Genomic DNA, 18,258 nt, shown 5'->3' with positions numbered 1-18,258 from the left:
TCAGATAAACCCGATTTTATCCTGAAATGAGAACACACTTTTGATCAACCAAGGGAACCAAGCAGATGCAATACACTTTGATTTCTCTGAGGCGTTTATTTCAGTAGGTGGAAAAATTCAGATAAAAAAATGCACACTATACAATATCAGTAGAGCACATGTAAAGTGGACCAAAAACTGGCTAACTGAAAGATCTTAGAAAACAGTTGTCAATGGGCCATTGTTAATTTTTCTCTTTGATTCCAGATCATTGATGAAAATATTGAATAGTGTTGGGCCAAAAACGGATCCCTGCAGAACCTCATAAAAACACGCACCCTCTCCAATTTTTCAACATCATTTCTTGAAATGTGGAACCTGGGAGTGGAAACAGTCAGTGCGGAGGTAAAATCATTCTCTTGCTCCAACTCACCACTCCCCTGTTTATGTATCCAAGGATCTCATCAGTGCTTTTGGCAACAGCATCAAGCTGGGAGCTCACAATGAGTTGGGTGTCTACAATGACCCCTAAATCCTTTCCACGGTCCCTGTGTCCCATAATGCAGTGCCGTGGTCTGTGGATCAAGACTGCATTCCCTCTTCCAAGAGGATCCCTTTGCATTTGTCTGTATTAAAATATTTTGTTTCCATGGCCCCAGCTCACCATATGTTCCAGGTCAATCAATGTGCCTGCCCCAGCCTCCTTTTTGTAACCAATCTGCCAATCTTTGGGTCATCTGTAAATTTTATCTGCAGAGAGAGTGACTTAAGGAGCTTCATTTATTCATCTTAAATATCAATAACATACTCTTTAATCTACCGAAGAAAGGAAAAGCAGGACCCAATCACTGGAATCTGAAGCCAAAAATATTATAGTTGGAAATAAGGGCTAAATGATTACTACTCTGGACGATTAACATTTGCAACACACTGCAAAGAGAAGTAGTGGGTTCTCCAACTCCCCATGCCAGCAGATCCAGACTGGATGCTTTTCTGGAAGATCTGATTAAGGACTCATCTACACTTAAAAAGCTACAATGGTCCTGCTCGAGTGCTTCAATGTTGACACTACTTATACAGACAGCAGGGGTTCTCCTGTCAAAGTTGTTTATCCATCTCCCCAAGAGGGGAAGCTAAGTCCATTGAAGAATTCTTCTGTTGACCTAATGCCTTCTACACCAGGGTTAGGTTGATATAGCTACATTTTTCAGGGGTGTTGATTTTTTCAGAAAAGGGAAATGGAAATCATGGGAGGTGATAGTACTCAACTACCAGACACTGGTTAGGCCTCAGCTGGAGCATTGTGTCTAGTTTGGGTCACCGATGTATAGGAAGGATGTAGAGAAATTGGAAAGGATCCAGAGGCAAGCGACAATGATGATCAAAGGGATAGAGGACAAGGCATACGAGCAAGGGCTGAAGCAACCATTTGTGTTTGGTTTGGAAAAGAGGAGATTGAGGGAGAGATGGGAGCAGTCTTTGGATACTTGAAAGGCTGCGATAAGAAAGATGGAGGAATTACATCTGAGGAAAAACTTCCTAACTTTAAGAACAGGAGGACAGTGGAACAGACACTTTGTGAAGTTGTGGAAGCTCCTCCCCTGGAGGTATCCCTAAGGTGGCGGGACGCCAGTCTCTCTAGGATGGTTTAGACACAACACATCCTATATTTATTGGTAGCCCGTTAACTCCATGGCTCTATGATTTTGTAAAGTAAAATCCTAGATTGGAGCAGGGCTTAGTCACACAGATGTTATAAGGCTCGACTCAAGGGTAACTGGGTAAAATTTAATGGCCTGTGTTATACAGGACATCAGGCTGGATGATCAAATCACCCCTTCTGACCTTAAAGCATATGACTCTTTCAGGAAAGAAGGTAAATCAGGCATTTGTATTTACTCTGTTTCACAACACACAAACAAGGGAACATTCAGTTACATAGAAAATCTGAACGTCTAACACCCAATACCTGTTTGACCTGTGGAACTCATTAGCACTGACATTATTGAAGTAAACAGCTTAGCCATTGTAGGTGGTTCTGGGGGGCCCCCTTAGTTAAGGCTCTCTGAGAGCTTCAATTAGGAGATCTCATTTTATTTTTTTTTAAGTTTGCCAGACTGTAACGATTAGGACTTACATTTGCAATGCTGGGTGTCTCCTCCTGGCTGAATTGTGTTTTCAATGTTTCAGGCATAACAGTTCAGCCAAAGTCTCAAATGAAGCTAGGAGAGTGCTGCCCATGTTCAAAAATTCTTATAATTATTCCTCAGTTCTTTGCAGCAGATAAAAGTCAGGTAATGACCGCCCCCCCCCCGCACACACACATTTTTAACAGACAAATCCTAAAATTGCTAGAGGAGGGAGCGAGCAGTGTCTGTGAATTAACACACAGCTGGCTCCTGAGTTCTTTATTCAGTTCTTACTCCAAGGGAAATTTTGCCTTAGTGGGTCCTGAGCAAAATACAGGGCATGGCCTCCAAATTTGGCCTTGTACTGTCCATCTACTAACATCTTTCATCATGAAGGATCCACTAAAATACATCTGTCTCGGGCCGTGAGGCCATTGGCAGGGGCAGCTGGGTGTCCACAGAAAGGTATGACATTTTGGACAGTGATACGGGTCAAACTCAGCCCTTTGGCAAGGGCCTGGGATTTTTAATGGCTGTGCAGATCATTAAGGACAATAGACTTATTCTCTATCCCATCAGGCCCATGTTGCTCTTGGTTTGTCCAGCAGGTGAACTCACCAGCTAGAGATGGGAATCTGTGAATTGCGAAGTGGAAGTGTCTTTCTTGGGAATCCCTGTCAGGTAGCCATATCCCACACTTCTCTCACCCCAGCGTCTGCAACAACATCCCATGCCGAGAGCTGATGCAGGGCTCTGTGCAATCCCAGTGGGGTTCGCTCAGCCTCTAGGGGAGAAGTGTCATCTGGATGCAAAGAGGCCGGAGACCAGAGACACTCTAGCCAATGTCTTTCTTTCCATGTCTGCACTGCTGTGTTTGTTGTCCAGCTTTAAGAGTAAACAGTAATTAAAGGACCTTTCCAAAGGGAGATGAGAACTCTTGGGCTTTGAGCTGAGTCAGAGAGGAACTGGCTGCTCTGTGCATTTGTGTATATTTAAAAATTATAGTTGATTACGAAGAAAACTTGGGATAGTGCCTAGGCCTCCCTAGGGTCAGATGCTCTGTAAATGCCTAGGATGGCTTCATAGATAGCAGACAGACCAATTCCCTGGTGAGCTGCAGACTCAATTCCCTGGAGTCCCCACTAAAGAAAAACCCCAACAGGTCTTAAAAAGAAAGCTTTATATAAAAAGAAAGAAAAAAGGACATTAAAATAGGCTCTGTATCAAGTAGACAATATACAGGATCAATTGCTTAAAAGAAAAATGAATAAACAGCCTTATTCTAAAAGAATACAATTTAAAACATTCCAGCAACTACACACATGTAAATACAAAAGAAAACAATATAAACCTATTGTCTTATTATCCTTGTACTTACAACTTGGAAACAGAAGATTAGAAAGCCAGGAGATAGAAAAATCACTCTTAGAGCCGAGAGGGCACAGACACAAGACAAAGAACAAAGAACTCACACCCAAAACTTCCCTCCACCCAGATTTGAAAAAGTCTTGTTTCCTGATTGGTCCTCTGGTCAGGTGTTTGGTTCCCTGTGTTAACCCTTTACAGGTAAAAGAACATTAACCCTTAGCTATCTGTTTATGACATCTCAGCAGCTCTTTCACAGCAGCCTTCCATGTCTTACCAATCCACGGAATTATTCCTCCCCTCTGTCTAATGGGTCATTAGCATTTTCATAAATAATCATTTTCAGCAGGATCGACCTCCTGTCCTAAAGAGACAGGGTTAGTTTTCACAAGCATGTCAGGAACAAACTCCTGAAAAATTAGGACCTGGATTGAGGTACCCTTCATTACCCCTCTCTCTGCCCCCGAGAGAGGGAGAGGTCAGTTACACGGTTCCCTCTCAAAGACTGAACCACAGGCTGAGTGCCTGGGTACAGAGATGCTGAACCAGCCATTCTCTCCTGGGCATCCTTTCCCATGTGACCAGTGAGGAGACATTCCTGTACTCCCACTATTCCTTCCCCAATTTCCTTATCTGGGCCCCTCTCCTAGGATACATAACTCTATACTCTCTAAGGTAGAATCTATCCCCTGCTTAGCCATGCAGGGATCACACCTGGCAGTATGGACAATTTTGTCACTGGCAGGCTTTACGCCTCCTTCCTTCGAAAGGTGGTATTGCCTCCTCGTGCTTTCCCAAGACAAACCCTTGTACCAGAGGGGAGACCAGAGGAGAGGGAAGAGATAACAGGGCTATGGTGAAGGAACAAAGGAGCCATCCTGGAGATGGAGCAATTGAAGGCCCCCAAGCAGTTGAAACTCTCTGGTAATGGTGCAGAGTCTGGGAAGAGACTCAGGCATTGTTTTGAGATACATCTATGCAAGTAGCTGGGTTTGCTGACAGAGAAGACCAGCAGAAAATTGCAATCTTCTTAAAAAGTGCAGGAATTGAGGCAGTGGACGTCTTTATCAGCATGCAACTCAGGCTTTGTCTACACTAACAATTTTGTTGGTAAAACCTTTGGGTGTCATGGGTGTGAAAAAACACACCCCTAACCGATAAATGTTGCATCAGCGGGAGGCACTTGGTTAATTATGCTGGCAGAAGCGGTCTATGGGACACATGTAGTATAAAACATATTCCAGATATGTCATATTTATACTCCTAAGCATATTTCTATAAAGCATTATTGGAGAGCCTGGCTCCCAGCCCATCCCCATTGCAGGGACCCTGCCTGCTCGAGACCCTCAGTCAGGAGGAAAGAGAGGAAGCTGAAAGCTAAAACAATAAGTCACACAATAGTCTCTGCCCTCGGGACTCTGCTGAGACTTAGGGGTCACAAGCTGTATGATGCACAGCCTTGCACACCTGCCACACAACCCTGCACTCAACCCTCAGTTGCTTTTATACAGCTTCCTGGACTCCAGCTCTGCTCCTGATTGTCCTGTTGGCCCCAGCGCTGCATCCACTGCAGGCTACTTGTCAGACTGCAGCAGCTCCTGCTTCAGACTCGGGCAGAGAGAGACCAGCTGGGGGTTGGGGGCAGAGAGGTGGAGATGATCCAGTGAGAGGTTGGGGATGGGGAGAAGAGCAGTGAGCGACAAGGGTGGGCTTTGGAGGAAAAGGCAGAACAGAGGCAGGGCCTTGCTGGTAGAATTAAAAGGGGGCAGGGCCTTGGGGGAATAGGCAGGGCAGGGCATGGGCCCTCAGTGGTCCAGTTAAATGCAGTTGGAACGATGGGAACCCTATGTTAGTTGTACACAGACCGATTCCCCAGTCTGTCACGTTGACACAGCACAGTAAGGCCAGGAAAGGATTCAATGTCACTTTGACAGTCTAGTAAGTGATTCAGGGAAGTGGGCCCAGGCCTATCTCACCAGCCAGTCTGACAGTTAGAGCACCAGCATTACAATTCAGATGTCTTTATGAGAAAAGAGCCAGAGCAGCCTGTCCTGGATCTGTTTGGTCCTCACACCGTAGATGATGGGGTTTAGCATGGGTGGCACCAGGAGGCTCACGTTGCCAATGAGAACATGGAAATGCAGTGCCACATTGTAGCCAAATCGGTATGTGAGGGAGGAGAAGAGAGCTGGGATGTAAAAGGCTAAGATGGAACAGAGGTGGGAGCTGCAGGTCCCAAAAGTCTTGAGCCGGGCGTCCTGTGTGGGGAGGCTGAAGATGGCCCTGAGGATCTGGGTATAGGACACAGCAATAAAAAACATATCCAGACCCCTGACGCAGAATAGCACAAAGAGGCTGTAATAATTAGTGATGTGGGTGTCGGCGCAAGCCAGCTTCACCACTGCTATGTGCGTGCAGTGTATGTCGGGGATGATGTTGCTTTTGCAATATGGCCACTGCCTCGCCAGTAAGGGATAGGGCAGTATGAGCATGATGCCACGCAGCACCACGGCCAGGCCAATCTTAGCCACCACTGGGTTTGCCAGAGTGGTGGAATGTCTCAGGGGATGGCAGATGGCCACATAGCGATCCAAAGCCATGGTCACGAGGATCCCAGATTCCATCACTGAGAAGCAGTGAATGAAGAACATCTGGATGAGGCAGGCACTGAAATCGATCTCCCTGGAACTGAACCAGAAGATGCTCAGTGTTTTTGGCAAGATGGATGTGGACAGGACCAGGTCAGTGATGACCAGCATGCAGAGGAAATAGTACATAGGCACATGAAGCCTCGGCTCCCTCTTCACGATGAACAGGATGGTGAAGTTTCCTAACATGGCTATGGTGTACATGGTGCAGAAGGGGATGGAGATCCAGACATGGGCTGCCTCCAGGCCAGGAATGCCCAGCAGGATGAAGGTGGAGGGGTTGGTGAAGTCAGTTGTGTTGGAATCTGACATGGAGTAGGAGAGAAGGTGTCCAACACTGAGGGAGAATGGAGTCTCCTGCACGTACTATACGTTCCTCTAATTTCCTTAATGTTCTCAGGCTCTAGGGTGATGGTCGCAGTACGAATGCCTGGATGGAGAGACAATGTTAATATGAGACACTACACGCACTATGGGGGGGGGTTGTTATGAGGAGTGAAAAAGAAACAAAGCTTTGATAAAACATGTACCGGAGGGAAATATCTCCACTAGAACTCACATTATGGGAAAGACCTGGTTGCCACAGATGGCAGCTTGGCTCATTCTTAGCAGTGGTCAAAACAAAGACAATGTTCAGATGCCTAAGGAATGGGATGGAGAATAATCTGCTCTGGACACACACTCAGTTGTGGACATTCAGTCTCTATAAAGGATATAGCCAATAGAAAGGGGATTTCTGAGACAGGCTCTGAGAATGGGGGAGGCTGCCAACAGACTGTGAAGTCTGGGCCTGTTTAGTTTAGAGAAGAGACCAGTAAGAGGGTACATGATAGAGGAGAGGAAAATAAAAAATGGAACTGATGACATTCCAATGGACAAACACAGATCCGTTCCCAACCAGTAATATCTATAGATGCTTAGTGTTTCAAAAGGGTTATGCAGCGAGAGGATGACTCACCAGCGTGGCACCTCCTGCTCATCATCTTGGGAATTAGCTCTCCAGCATAGGGAGCACCTCCTCCTGGAATCTGGCCCCCGTGTCCCTTCCGGACCCAACTGCCTCTTTACCTTGGAGTCCTGCCCCCTGGCAATGCCCCCACATTCTGGGTCTCCCCTCCCAAGGGAACTCCCAACCCTCTATGCCCACTTGCCTCAGTGGCTACTGCCACTCATCATCTAGCCCCCGCTCACTGGGGCAGAGTGAAGTCTGTCATGGCCACTCATCATTGGCAAGAGGGCTGGACCAGATGCCTCTGCCTAGTCCCAAGCTGAATCTCTGTAGCCCCAGTACCTCTGTAGGTGTTCACCAAAGCGTGCAGCCTGGAGGTTTACCAGGCTGGAGCTCCCCAGCTCCCTTTGCCCATTTCCCCTGTACTGCTCCGATTCAGGTTCCTCGATCCCAGGCAGCTATCCCTTCCCATGCCAGGGCTAGAGTGAGACTCTTCCAGCTCCTGGTCCCCAGCCCTCTTATCAGAGCCAGCTGAGCCCTAATTGAGCTGCCTCACCTGTGGTCAGCTACACAGGCACTTTCACTCCTTTTCCCAGCCACAGCCCTCTCCAGGGCTGCTTTTACTTTTGGCTACCCAGGGCAGCCCTCTCCCAGGGCTGTTTTACCTCCTTCAGGGATGGAGCAGGGTGACCACCCTGCTACAGGCTAATTTCCCAAAGCAAAGGTAAAAGGTCAATAAAACTGATGGGGAGGAAACATTTGAAGAGAAAAAAGGAGAAGGAAAAGTGGGATTTCTTGTAGAACAGTTAATTAGACTGGCAAAAAGCCACTAGTCCAGAAAGTAGAGAACTTTGGACAAAAATCCAGTTTACTGACAAAGTGAAGGCAGCAACTTGGGGGATGGGATGGGAAGGAATATTTAACAAATAGGGAAAAAGGAAAATAGAGAAAGCAAATAATACAAATTGGAATTTATGAAAATCATAAGGGATGCTAAAAACATCATAGAAAAATCCATGATTCCCAGTTCTAAGGATCACAAAAAGAAGGTTATTAAAGTATATTGAGAACAAAAGAAATCCTAGAAAAGGTTTAGCTCAATTCTTTGAGGGAGAAACAAAGTTTATTAATGTTGCAGGAAAGGTAGATACCTTCAATATATACTTGTGTTCTGCATTCGGAAAGAAGCAGAATGAGAAACATACATCACCTAAGGTGATAAAATAGTTTCCAGTCCATTAGAAGACAAGGATGGTGACAAACAGCATCTACAACTGAATCGTAGAGTTCCAAACACCCGAGTTACGACTGGCTGGTCAAGAGCACATCTCACTGGGAACCAGAGGTACACGGTGAGGCAGCCGGAGAGACAAAAGGAAAAGAAAAGTGTGGGGGGGAGAACAGGACAGATCTGGGTTAAATGTAAAATATTCAGTTAAAAAAGGGAAAGTTTAAAAAAAAGATTTTAAAAAATTAAGCAAGAATGGAAAAGCTGGGCTGGGATTAGTTAAAAAAACATAGGAATATAATTAATGCCAGTCAACAACATGGTGTATGGAAAACATGTCTTGTCAGATAAACCCGATTTTATCCTGAAATGAGAACACAATTTTGATCAATCAAGGGAACCAAGCAGATGCAATACACTTTGATTTCTCTGAGGCGTTTGTTTCAGTAGGGGGAAAAATTCAGATAAAAAATGCACACTATACAATATCAGTAGAGCACATGTAAAGTGGACTAAAAACTGGCTAACTGAAAGATCTTAGAAAACAGCTGTCAATGGGCCATTGTCAGTGGATGGAGGTGTTTTTATGAGGTTCTACAGGGATCCATTTTTGGCCCAACACTATTCAATATTTTCATCAATGATCTGGAAGCAAATAGAAAAACACTGCAGATAAACTTTACTGATTACCTAAAGATTGGCAGATTGGTTACAAAGAGGAGGCTGGGGCAGGCACATTGATTGACCTGGAACATTTGGTGAGGTGGGGCCATGGAAACAAAATATTTTAATACAGACAAATGCAAAGGGATCCTCTTGGAACAGGGAATGCAGTCTTGATCCACAGACCAGGGCACTGCATTATGGGACACAGGGACTGTGGAAAGGATTTAGGGGTCATTGTAGACACCCAACTCATTGTGAGCTCCCAGCTTGATGCTGTTGCCAAAAGCACTGATGAGATCCTTGGATACATAAACAGGGGAGTGGTGACTTGGAGCAAGAGAAGGATTTTACCTCTGCACTGACTGTTTCCAATCCCAGGTTCCACATTTCGGAAATGATGTTGAAAAATTGGAGAGGGTGCAGAAAGAGCAACAAAAATTATTAGAGACTGGAGAAAATGCCGGTCAGAGAGAGTGACTTAAGGAGCTTCATTTATTCATCTTAAATATCAATAACATACTTATTAATCTGCTGAAGAAAGGTAAAGCAAGACCCAATCACTGGAATCTGAAGCCAAAAATATTATAGTTGGAAATAAGGGCTAAATGATTACCACTCTGGACGATTAACATTTGCAACACACTGCGAAGAGAAGTGGTGGGTTCTCCAACTCCCCATGCCAGCAGATCCAGACTGGATGCTTTTCTGGAAGATCTGATTAAGGACTCATCTACACTTAAAAAGCTACAATGGTCCTGCTCGAGTGCTTCAATGTTGACACTACTTATACGGACAGCAGAGGTTCTCCTATCAAAGTTGTTAATCCATCTCCCCAAGAGGGGAAGCTAAGTCCATTGAAGAATTCTTCTGTTGACCTAATGCCTTCTACACCAGGGTTAGGTTGATATAGCTACATTTTTCAGGGGTGTTGATTTTTTCAGAAAAGGGAAATGGAAATCATGGGAGGTGATAGTACTCAACTATTAGGCACTGGTTAGGCCTCAGCTGGAGTATTGAGTCTAGTCTGGGTCACCGATGTATAGGAAGGATGTAGAGAAACTGGAAAGGATCCAGAGGCAAGCGACAACGATGACCAAAGGGATAAAAGGCAAGCCAGATGAGCAAGGGCTGAAGCAACCATTTGTGTTTGGTTTGGAAAAGAGGAGATTGAGGGAGAGATGGGAGCAGTCTTTGGATACTTGAAAGGCTGCAATAAGAAAGACGGAGGAATGTTATTCTGTCTTGCTGCAGAGCACAGGACAACAGGCAGTGGGTTCAAACTCCAGCATAGAAGATTTAGATTATATCTGAGGAAAATTTTTTTCCCTAACTTTAAGAACAGGAGGACAATGGAACAGACGCTTTGTGAGGTTATGGAAGCTCTTTCACTGGAGATATCCCAAAGGTGGTGAGACGCCAGTCTCTTTGGGATGATTTAGACACAACACATCCTACATCTTGGCAAGGGATCAGACTAGCCCATCCTTTCATTTCTTTCTAACCCCATAGCTCTATGGTTCTATAATGTAAAATCCTAGAGTGGAACAGATCTTAGTCACATACAAGTTATGAAGTTTGATTCAGGGTAATTATGTAAAATTGAATGGCCTGTGTTATACAGGACGTCAGGCTGGATGATCAAATGGTCCCTTCTGACCTTAAATCATATGAATCTATGACAAAGAAAGTAGATCAGGCATTTGTATCTGCTATGTTTCACAAAGCCCGAACAACTGAACATTTAATTACATTGAAACTCTGAACATTTAACACCGATAAAATAAAATAGCTTACATTATACTTATTTGGCCTCTGGTACTCCGTTCCAATGACATTACTGGAGCAAACAGCTTAGCTGAATGGGACTCACAAGTGGATTGGCCATTGTAGGTAGTTCTGCTGGCACCTTTATTTAAGGCTGTCTGACCCCTTCAATTAAGAGATCTCGTTTTCTTTTGTTTATAAGTTTGCCAAATTTTAACTGTTTGGACTTATATTTGCAATGCTGAGTGTCTGCTTCCGGCTTAATTGTGTTTGGAAATAATACAAAGCAGAACACAAGGCATAACAGTTCAGCTGACTTCTCCAATGAAGCTAGGAGAGAATATGTCTAGTCCATGTTGACAAATTCCGATAATTATTCCAGTGAAGTGCCCTTCCACCAAAATGATTTGCAGCATATAAAAGTCAGGTAACGACTCCCTCCCCCCACCCTCAACCCAGTTAACAGCCAGAGCCCTGAGATGCAAGGGGAGAGGAATTGGCAGTGTCTGTGCATTAACACACAGCTGGCTCCTGAGGTCTTTACTCAGTTCTTACTCCAAGGGAAATTTTGTTTCAGTGGGGCCTGAGCAAAATACAGGGTGTGGCCTCCAAATTTGGCCTTGTATTGTACATCTACTAATACCTTTCATCGTGAAGCATCCACTGTGCCAATCAAATACAGCCACCTCAGGGCGTGAGGCCATTGGCAGGGGCGGGTAGGTATCCACAGAAAGGAATGTCATTTGGACAGTGATACTGGAGCAAACTCACCCCTGTGGCGATCAGATGTTTAGCGGCTGTGCAGAGCATAAAGGACAATAGACCTATTCTCTATCCCATCATACCCATGGTGCTCTTGGTTTGTCCAGCAGGTGAGCTCCTCAGCTAGAGAAGGGTACCTGTGAATTTTGAAGTGGAAGTGTCTTCCCTGGGAATCCCAGTCTGGTAGTCATGTCCCACACCTCTCTCACCCCAGCAGCTGCGTCAACAAAAATAAAAACAGGGGTGTGCACCGTTTATTATATAGCTCTGTGCAATCCCAGTGGGGTTCGCTCAGCCTCTAGAGGAGAAGTGGCATCTAGATGCAAACAGGCCAGATACCAGAGACACTCTAGCCAATGTCTTTCTTTCCATGTCTGCGCTTCTGTGTTTTTTGTCCAGCTTTAGGAGTAAACAGTAATTAAGGGACCTTCCCAAAGGGAGATGAGAACTCTGGGGCTCTGTGCTGAGTCACAGAGGAATTGGCTGCTCTGTGTATTTGTGTATATTTAAAAATTATAGTTGATTAGGAAGAAAACTAGGGATTGTTGTCAGAGGTTGTTGTCAGATGCTACCGGTGTGGTGCTCTGCTCTCTCTCTGTTGGTATCACTCGGCTGCGTGCGTGTGTTCCCTCTGTGTGCTGCCCCAGCTCTGCAGATAGCTGACACAGCAGACCCGAAGAGAACCCCCAAATGACCACAGAGTCTAGTAAGGCACGAAGGCACGTCGGCCAGGTTTATTGCGCTCAGACACAATTGCAGTTCCTCTGGAGTTGTTACTCTACAGGGCATCCTACGAGAGAGTGCCTCTTGGCAATGGACTTGGCTCAGTTAGTGGTGGGACTTTCCACTGCCCCCTAGGCCGGACAAAGACATCGCCCCAGGGATACATTTTTATACACAGGTACAAACAAGTTACACATCACTCCTGACGTATTGCGGTGCAGCCCCTCTACGCAGCAAGGTACAACCCCTCTAGGTAATAAGGTGCCGCCTCTCACCTTGTACATGTTGGTTCGATCAAAACAACTCTATCCATCATATTACCCTTTTGCCCCTGTCATTGGGATGGGTCAGTCTGTTCCTTGTTATCTGTGTGGAATATGCAAGTATGTGAATGTTCTGATCTCTAGTGTTCAGGACCTTTTAGGTACGTATCTTCTTGCAGCTTCAGCCCTTTCCTTGCCAGCTTCTGTGAGCAGGGCCTGCCTCTGGCTCACAGCTTCACTTTGCTTTATGTTAGCAAAGTCTTGACCGTTACTTTAGTTCAGGCATCAGGCCTCATACTGGGCCTTTATCAGGGCCTTCACTTACTACATTCCCCCACTTTTTGTCTTTTTATGGGGAGGATGTTTACCCATCGTCCCGGAAAAGCATAATGCATGGATTAAAGATAACCCAGTGGGCTAAACACTGTTATGTGGTTACCTTATTTTACCATCCATACACTCATGCCCCATCTGTCTGTTTAGTCTGCACATTCCCTCGTATGACTGAGAGACAGATTTTATTATCCAATTATTTTGAGTCCCTTATGGTGGGCCTGGGAATGTGAGGCCCAGGACCATGACTGAGGAATGTAATATTATGATTGATCCTTAGAGGCACTTCCGAATAATTAATATATATGAATTATATGGATATGGCATATATTTGTAGTGTGTATGGGCCTATATGTATAGTATGTATGTGTACATATGGCACCAACTTATATCCAAGTGTAAGCATGTTTTTCCAGGCTGCTGGTGTACTCTGGCCCTTTTACTTTGGTGACACAGATAGAAACACGCTTCCATTAGGGCAATTCCAGTGACCACCTCTCTCATTATTAGTAGTAGGCTGAGTATTTTGAAATACTGAGACAGGGGTTGTGATAGTGTGTCCCACGGTGCTATGTATATGAGAAGTAAAACAGAAATTTGGAGTAGTGACACTACCACTGAGGCCTTTATATGTAAATATATTGTAATTAGTTACTACACAGTACTGTCCCTTCATATTATAGGTTATCCTTAAGGCTGGTTGTTAGCATCTGGTCAGCTTTACTGGGCAGGAAACAGAAGTGGGTAGCTTCTCTGTTCCATTGGTTGAACTGCTCTGTGATACACCAGTAGTTGATGTAGATCCAGTTGTTTCTTATGGATGCAGTCTTCCAGATAACCTATTGAATGGACAGTAACCAATTTATCAAATATTGCTGTGTTAGGATTTAATATTGGTACCCAGATACTGAACAAGATTGTTTTGACTAACATGTGCCTCAGTTAGGATGCAGTGTCACTGACCCAAATTATGACTGGTACTAACAGGCAATTTGTTTACCCAATTTGTAGTTACTATGTAGCTTAATTTCTTTACCAATTTGTTTTTTCCTTGCCTTCATGGTGTTTGCTGCCATTCGTTTGTTGATTTTTACCTGTGGGTTGGTTAAACAGTTTAGCAAGGTTATACACATTGTACATATTGTACAGCAATAATACAATACAGCAATAATACAGCAGTACAATGATAATACCGTAGTACAGCAAGAATACAGGTGAGAGGCAGCCCCTCTATGCAGCAAGGTACAACCCCTCTAGGTAGTAAGGTGCCGCCTCTCACCTTGTACATGTTGGTTCGATCAAAACAACTCTATCCATCATATTACCCTTTTGCCCCTGTCATTGGGATGGGTCAGCCTGTTCCTTGTTATCTGTGTGGAATGTGCAAGTATGTGAATGTTCTGATCTCTAGTGTTCAGGACCTTTTAGGTACGTATCTTCTTGCAGCATCAGCCCTTTCCTTGCCTGCTTCTGTGAGCAGGGCCTGCCCCTGGCTCACAGCTTCACTTTGCTTTATGTTAGCAAAGTCTTGACCATTACTTTAGTTCAGGCCTCAGGCCTCATACTGGGCCTTTCTCAGGGCCTTCACTTACTACAGAGATAGTGCCTAGGCCTCCATGGAGTCTGATACACTGTAAATGCCCAGGATGGCTGGGTAGATAGCAGACAGACAGATCTGGAGACAGATGACTGAGGAGAGACATGAGCACTTTCTACAGGCACACAGGGTTGTCACTAAGGGATCAAAGATCAGTAATTCTCATCAAGAACTATCATCATACTGTGCCGCACCTTTCATTGATGGATCCTGAGAACTTCCAGTTAGGTAAAGTCCCTATGAACAGATCACCATTATACAGATAGGTAAACTCAGGCAAAAGGAGACGTGACTTGGCGGAGGTCCCACAGAGAATGACAGACAGAACGCAGGAGTCCTGATTTACCTACTGTAACCACCATCTCCCCTTCAGTAACTGAGTTCATGACAAGTGGGGAATGGACGCATGGTCTAGGAGGGTCCGTTCGCTGGGTGGGTGTGACGAACTTCCCCGGGTGTAACCTGGAACTGGGATACCAGTGAGCCGTCTGATATACCTATCAGGGCTCCCTTTCACACTATGAGGCTATGGGAAGCCGCTATCTTCTCCAGGTCTTGCACTTATACAGCCATACACAGACAGGAACACATCCAGTTGTGGTTACATGAATGTTTTCACTAGCCACCCATGAACCAGCAATAAGGAGGCTCCAGCCAGTTTCCCCCAGCTCTCCAACCTAGGACCCCAGACATTTTTATGTTCTTATGAGGTATCCCCCTTTTACACCTGGGGAAACTGAAGCAGCAGGAATGGATGTGTCTTGCGCTGGGACCATATCTCATGCATTCCTAGCTGCCTATATATTGCTTTTTCTCTCTGAGACCTGGCTCATACGGTGCCATTGATCTCCCTCCCTATTAGCTACAAAAGCCACCCTGGCCTCTGCCCAGCGTCCAGCTTTCTCAGCTAACATGGGGGCTTATTCTTCAGCCTCTCTCAGCTGTTATTCCCCTAGCTTCAAAGCTGATCCCTTGTCCTTCCCCCCAGGCTTGGCTCAGGACAAGGGGCTCCCACCCCATACTCAATGCAGGGACCCTGCCTGCTACAGGCCCCCAGCCAAGAGGGAAAAAAAGGAGCGGAAAGCTAAAGAAATAAGCCTCACAATGGTCTCTTCACTCAGGAATCTGTAGCTGAACTTTAGGGCCCACGAGCTGTTTGATGTGCAATCTCGCCTGCCTGTAGCAACCCTGCTCTCAACTCTCAGCTTCCCGGCTTCCCTCTCCACTTTTGATTGCCCTGAAGGCCCCAGAGCTGCATCCACGGCAGGCTACTTGTCAGGCTGCAAAGGGAGACCAACTGGGGGCTGGAGGCAGGGAGGTGGAGATGATCCAGTGAGTGGCTGGAGATGGGGAGAAGAGCAGTGAGCAACAAGGGTGGGCTTTGGAGGAAAGGTAGAACAGAGGCAGGGCCTTATTGGAAGAAGTGAAAAAGGAGGCAGGGCCTTGGGGGAATAGGCAGGGCAGGGCACGGGCCCTCAGGGGTCCAGTAAAAAGCAATTAGAAAGATGGGAACCCTATGTTAAGTGTTATACACAGAACGATTCCCCAGTCTGTCACGTTGACACAGCACATTAAGGTCAAGGAAATCTTTAATGTCTCTTTGACTGGCCAGCAAGTGATTCAGGGAAGAGGGCCCAACAGCATGTGTCATGGTACAATTCCCCACTCTGAACCTTAGCGTCCAAAAGATGGGGTACCAGCATGAATTCCTCTAAGCTTAATCACCAGCTTAGATCCCGTAGTGCTGCCACCAACCAGGAATTCCAGTGCCTGGTACACTCTGGTCCCCCCAAAACCTGGCCCGGAGACCCCCAAGACCCAGACCCTCTGGATCTTAACACAAGGAAAGTAAACCCTTTCCCTCACCGTTGCCTCTCCCAGGCTTCCCCTCCCTGGGTTACCCTGGAAAATCACTGTGATTCAAACTCCTTGAATCTTGAAACAGAGGAAAATTCACCTTCTCCCCTCCTTCTCTTTCCCCCTCCCAGACTCTTCCTGAGACAAAAAGTAATCCTCTCTCTCCCTTCCCTCCTTTCTCCCCACCAATTCCCTGGTGAATCCAGACCCAGTCCCCTGGGGTCTCACCAGAATAAAAAAAAACAATTAAGTTCTTAAACAAGAAACTTTTAATTAAAGAGAGAAAAATAGTAAAAATGATCTTGTAAATTTAAGATGGAATAGGTACAGGGTCTTTCAGCTATAGACACTGGGAATAACCTCCCAGCCTAAGTATACAAGTACAAATTAAAATCTTTTCAGCAAAATACCAATTTGATCTCCTTCCAACCAAACACACATTTGCAAATAAAGAAAACAACCATAAGCCTAACTCGCCTTATCTACCTAGTACTCACTATTCTGAACTTATAAGAGCCTGTATTGGAGAGATTGGAGAGAAACCTGGTTGCATGTCTGGTCACTCTGAGGCCCCAGAGTGAACAACCCCCAAATTCTAACAGCACACACAGAAACTTCCCTCTCTCAAGATTTGAAAGTATCCTGTCTCCTGAATGGTCCTCTGGTCAGGTGACAGCCAGGCTCACTGGACTTGTTAACCCTTTATAGTCAAAGAGATATAAAGTACTTCTGTGCTATTAACTTTTCTTATCTGTTTATGACAGCATGTCTCCAGCCAGCTCTTCTTAGATCTCAATCTGAGAGCCAGAGCACCAGGAGAAAACTTTAGGTCCTTTTATGAGTAAAGAGCTGGAGCAGACTGTCCCGGATCTGTTTGGTCCTCACACCGTAGATGATGGGGTTTAGTGTGGGGGGCACCAGGAGGTTCACATTGCCAATGAGAACACGGAAATGCAGGGCCACTTTCTTGCCAAACCGGTACGTAAGGGAGGAGAAGAGAGCTGGGATGAAAAAGGCTAAGATGGAACAGAGGTGGGAGCTGCAGGTCCCAAAAGCCTTGAGCCGGGAGTCCTGTGTGGGGAGGCTGAAGATGGCCCTGAGGATCTGGGTATAGGACACGGCAATACAAATCATATCCAGACACTTTACGCAGAATAGCACAAAGAGGCCATAGTAACTACTGATGTGGGTATCGGCGCAAGCCAGCTTCACCACGGCTATGTGCATGCAGTGTGTGTCGGGGATGATGTTGGTTTTGCAATATGGCCATTGCTTTGCCAGGAGGGGATAGGGTAGTATAAGCATGCTGCCACGCAGTGCCACGGCCAGTCCAATCTTCACCACCATGGGGTTTGCCAGGGTGGTGGAATGTCTGAGGGGATCACAGATGGCCACATAGCGATCAAAAGCCATAGCCATGAGGATCCCAGACTCTATTACCGAGAAGCAGTGAATGAAGTACATCTGGGTGAGGCAGGCACTGATCTCGATCTCCCTGGAATTGAACCAGAAGATGCTCAGCATTTTGGGCAGGATGGACGTGGATAGGACCAAGTCGGTGATGGCCAGCATGCAGAGGAAATAGTACATGGGGGCATGGAGGCTCTGCTCCATTTTCACGAAGAACAGGATGGTGAAGTTCCCCAAGATGGCCATGGCGTACATGGTGCAGAAGGGGATGGAGATCCAGATATGGGCTGTCTCCAGGCCAGGAATGCCCTGCAGGATAAAATTAGAGGAGTTGGTGAAGTCAGTTGTGTTGGAATCTGACATGGAGTAGGGGAGAACGTGTCCAACTCTGAGGCAGAATGGTGTCTCTTGCATGTACCGTACTTTCCCCTGACTTCCTGTATGTGCCAAGGTTCTAGGGTGATAGTCATAGTACAAATGCCTAGATAGAGAGACAAGGTTAATATTAGACACTACATGGACTCCTGGAAGCTGTTCTCAAGGCTGAGGCAGATTTTTCACTCTCCACAATTTAAAAAATGACAT

At 45.8% G+C, this 18,258-nt stretch overlaps 2 protein-coding genes across 2 annotated transcripts; both read right to left on the bottom strand.

The window, feature by feature from the left end:
* Window positions 1-5,485: 5,485 nt before the first annotated feature.
* LOC115644167 (olfactory receptor 52R1-like) lies at window positions 5,486-6,580 on the bottom strand. The gene has a single exon (XM_030548283.1). It carries the CDS (start codon window positions 6,431-6,433, stop codon window positions 5,486-5,488), a length of 948 nt encoding a protein of 315 aa, XP_030404143.1. The 5' UTR covers window positions 6,434-6,580.
* A 10,508-nt stretch (window positions 6,581-17,088) lies between these two features.
* On the bottom strand, window positions 17,089-18,036 carry LOC115644162 (olfactory receptor 52R1-like). The gene has a single exon (XM_030548278.1). It carries the CDS (start codon window positions 18,034-18,036, stop codon window positions 17,089-17,091), a length of 948 nt encoding a protein of 315 aa, XP_030404138.1.
* Window positions 18,037-18,258: the final 222 nt, after the last annotated feature.

The sequence above is a fragment of the Gopherus evgoodei genome, unplaced genomic scaffold (genome assembly GCF_007399415.2).
Source record: "Gopherus evgoodei ecotype Sinaloan lineage unplaced genomic scaffold, rGopEvg1_v1.p scaffold_93_arrow_ctg1, whole genome shotgun sequence".
Taxonomy (NCBI): Eukaryota; Metazoa; Chordata; order Testudines; family Testudinidae; genus Gopherus; species Gopherus evgoodei.
Note: the sequence above shows the minus strand (reverse complement) of the source record. Positions and strands in the feature narration are given on the sequence as shown.

What these genes read in the sequence shown, in the direction of transcription:
- LOC115644162 (XM_030548278.1), bottom strand. Translation starts at nt 18,036, where the DNA reads ATGTCAGATTCCAACACAACTGACTTCACCAACTCCTCTAATTTTATC.
- LOC115644167 (XM_030548283.1), bottom strand. Translation starts at nt 6,433, where the DNA reads ATGTCAGATTCCAACACAACTGACTTCACCAACCCCTCCACCTTCATC.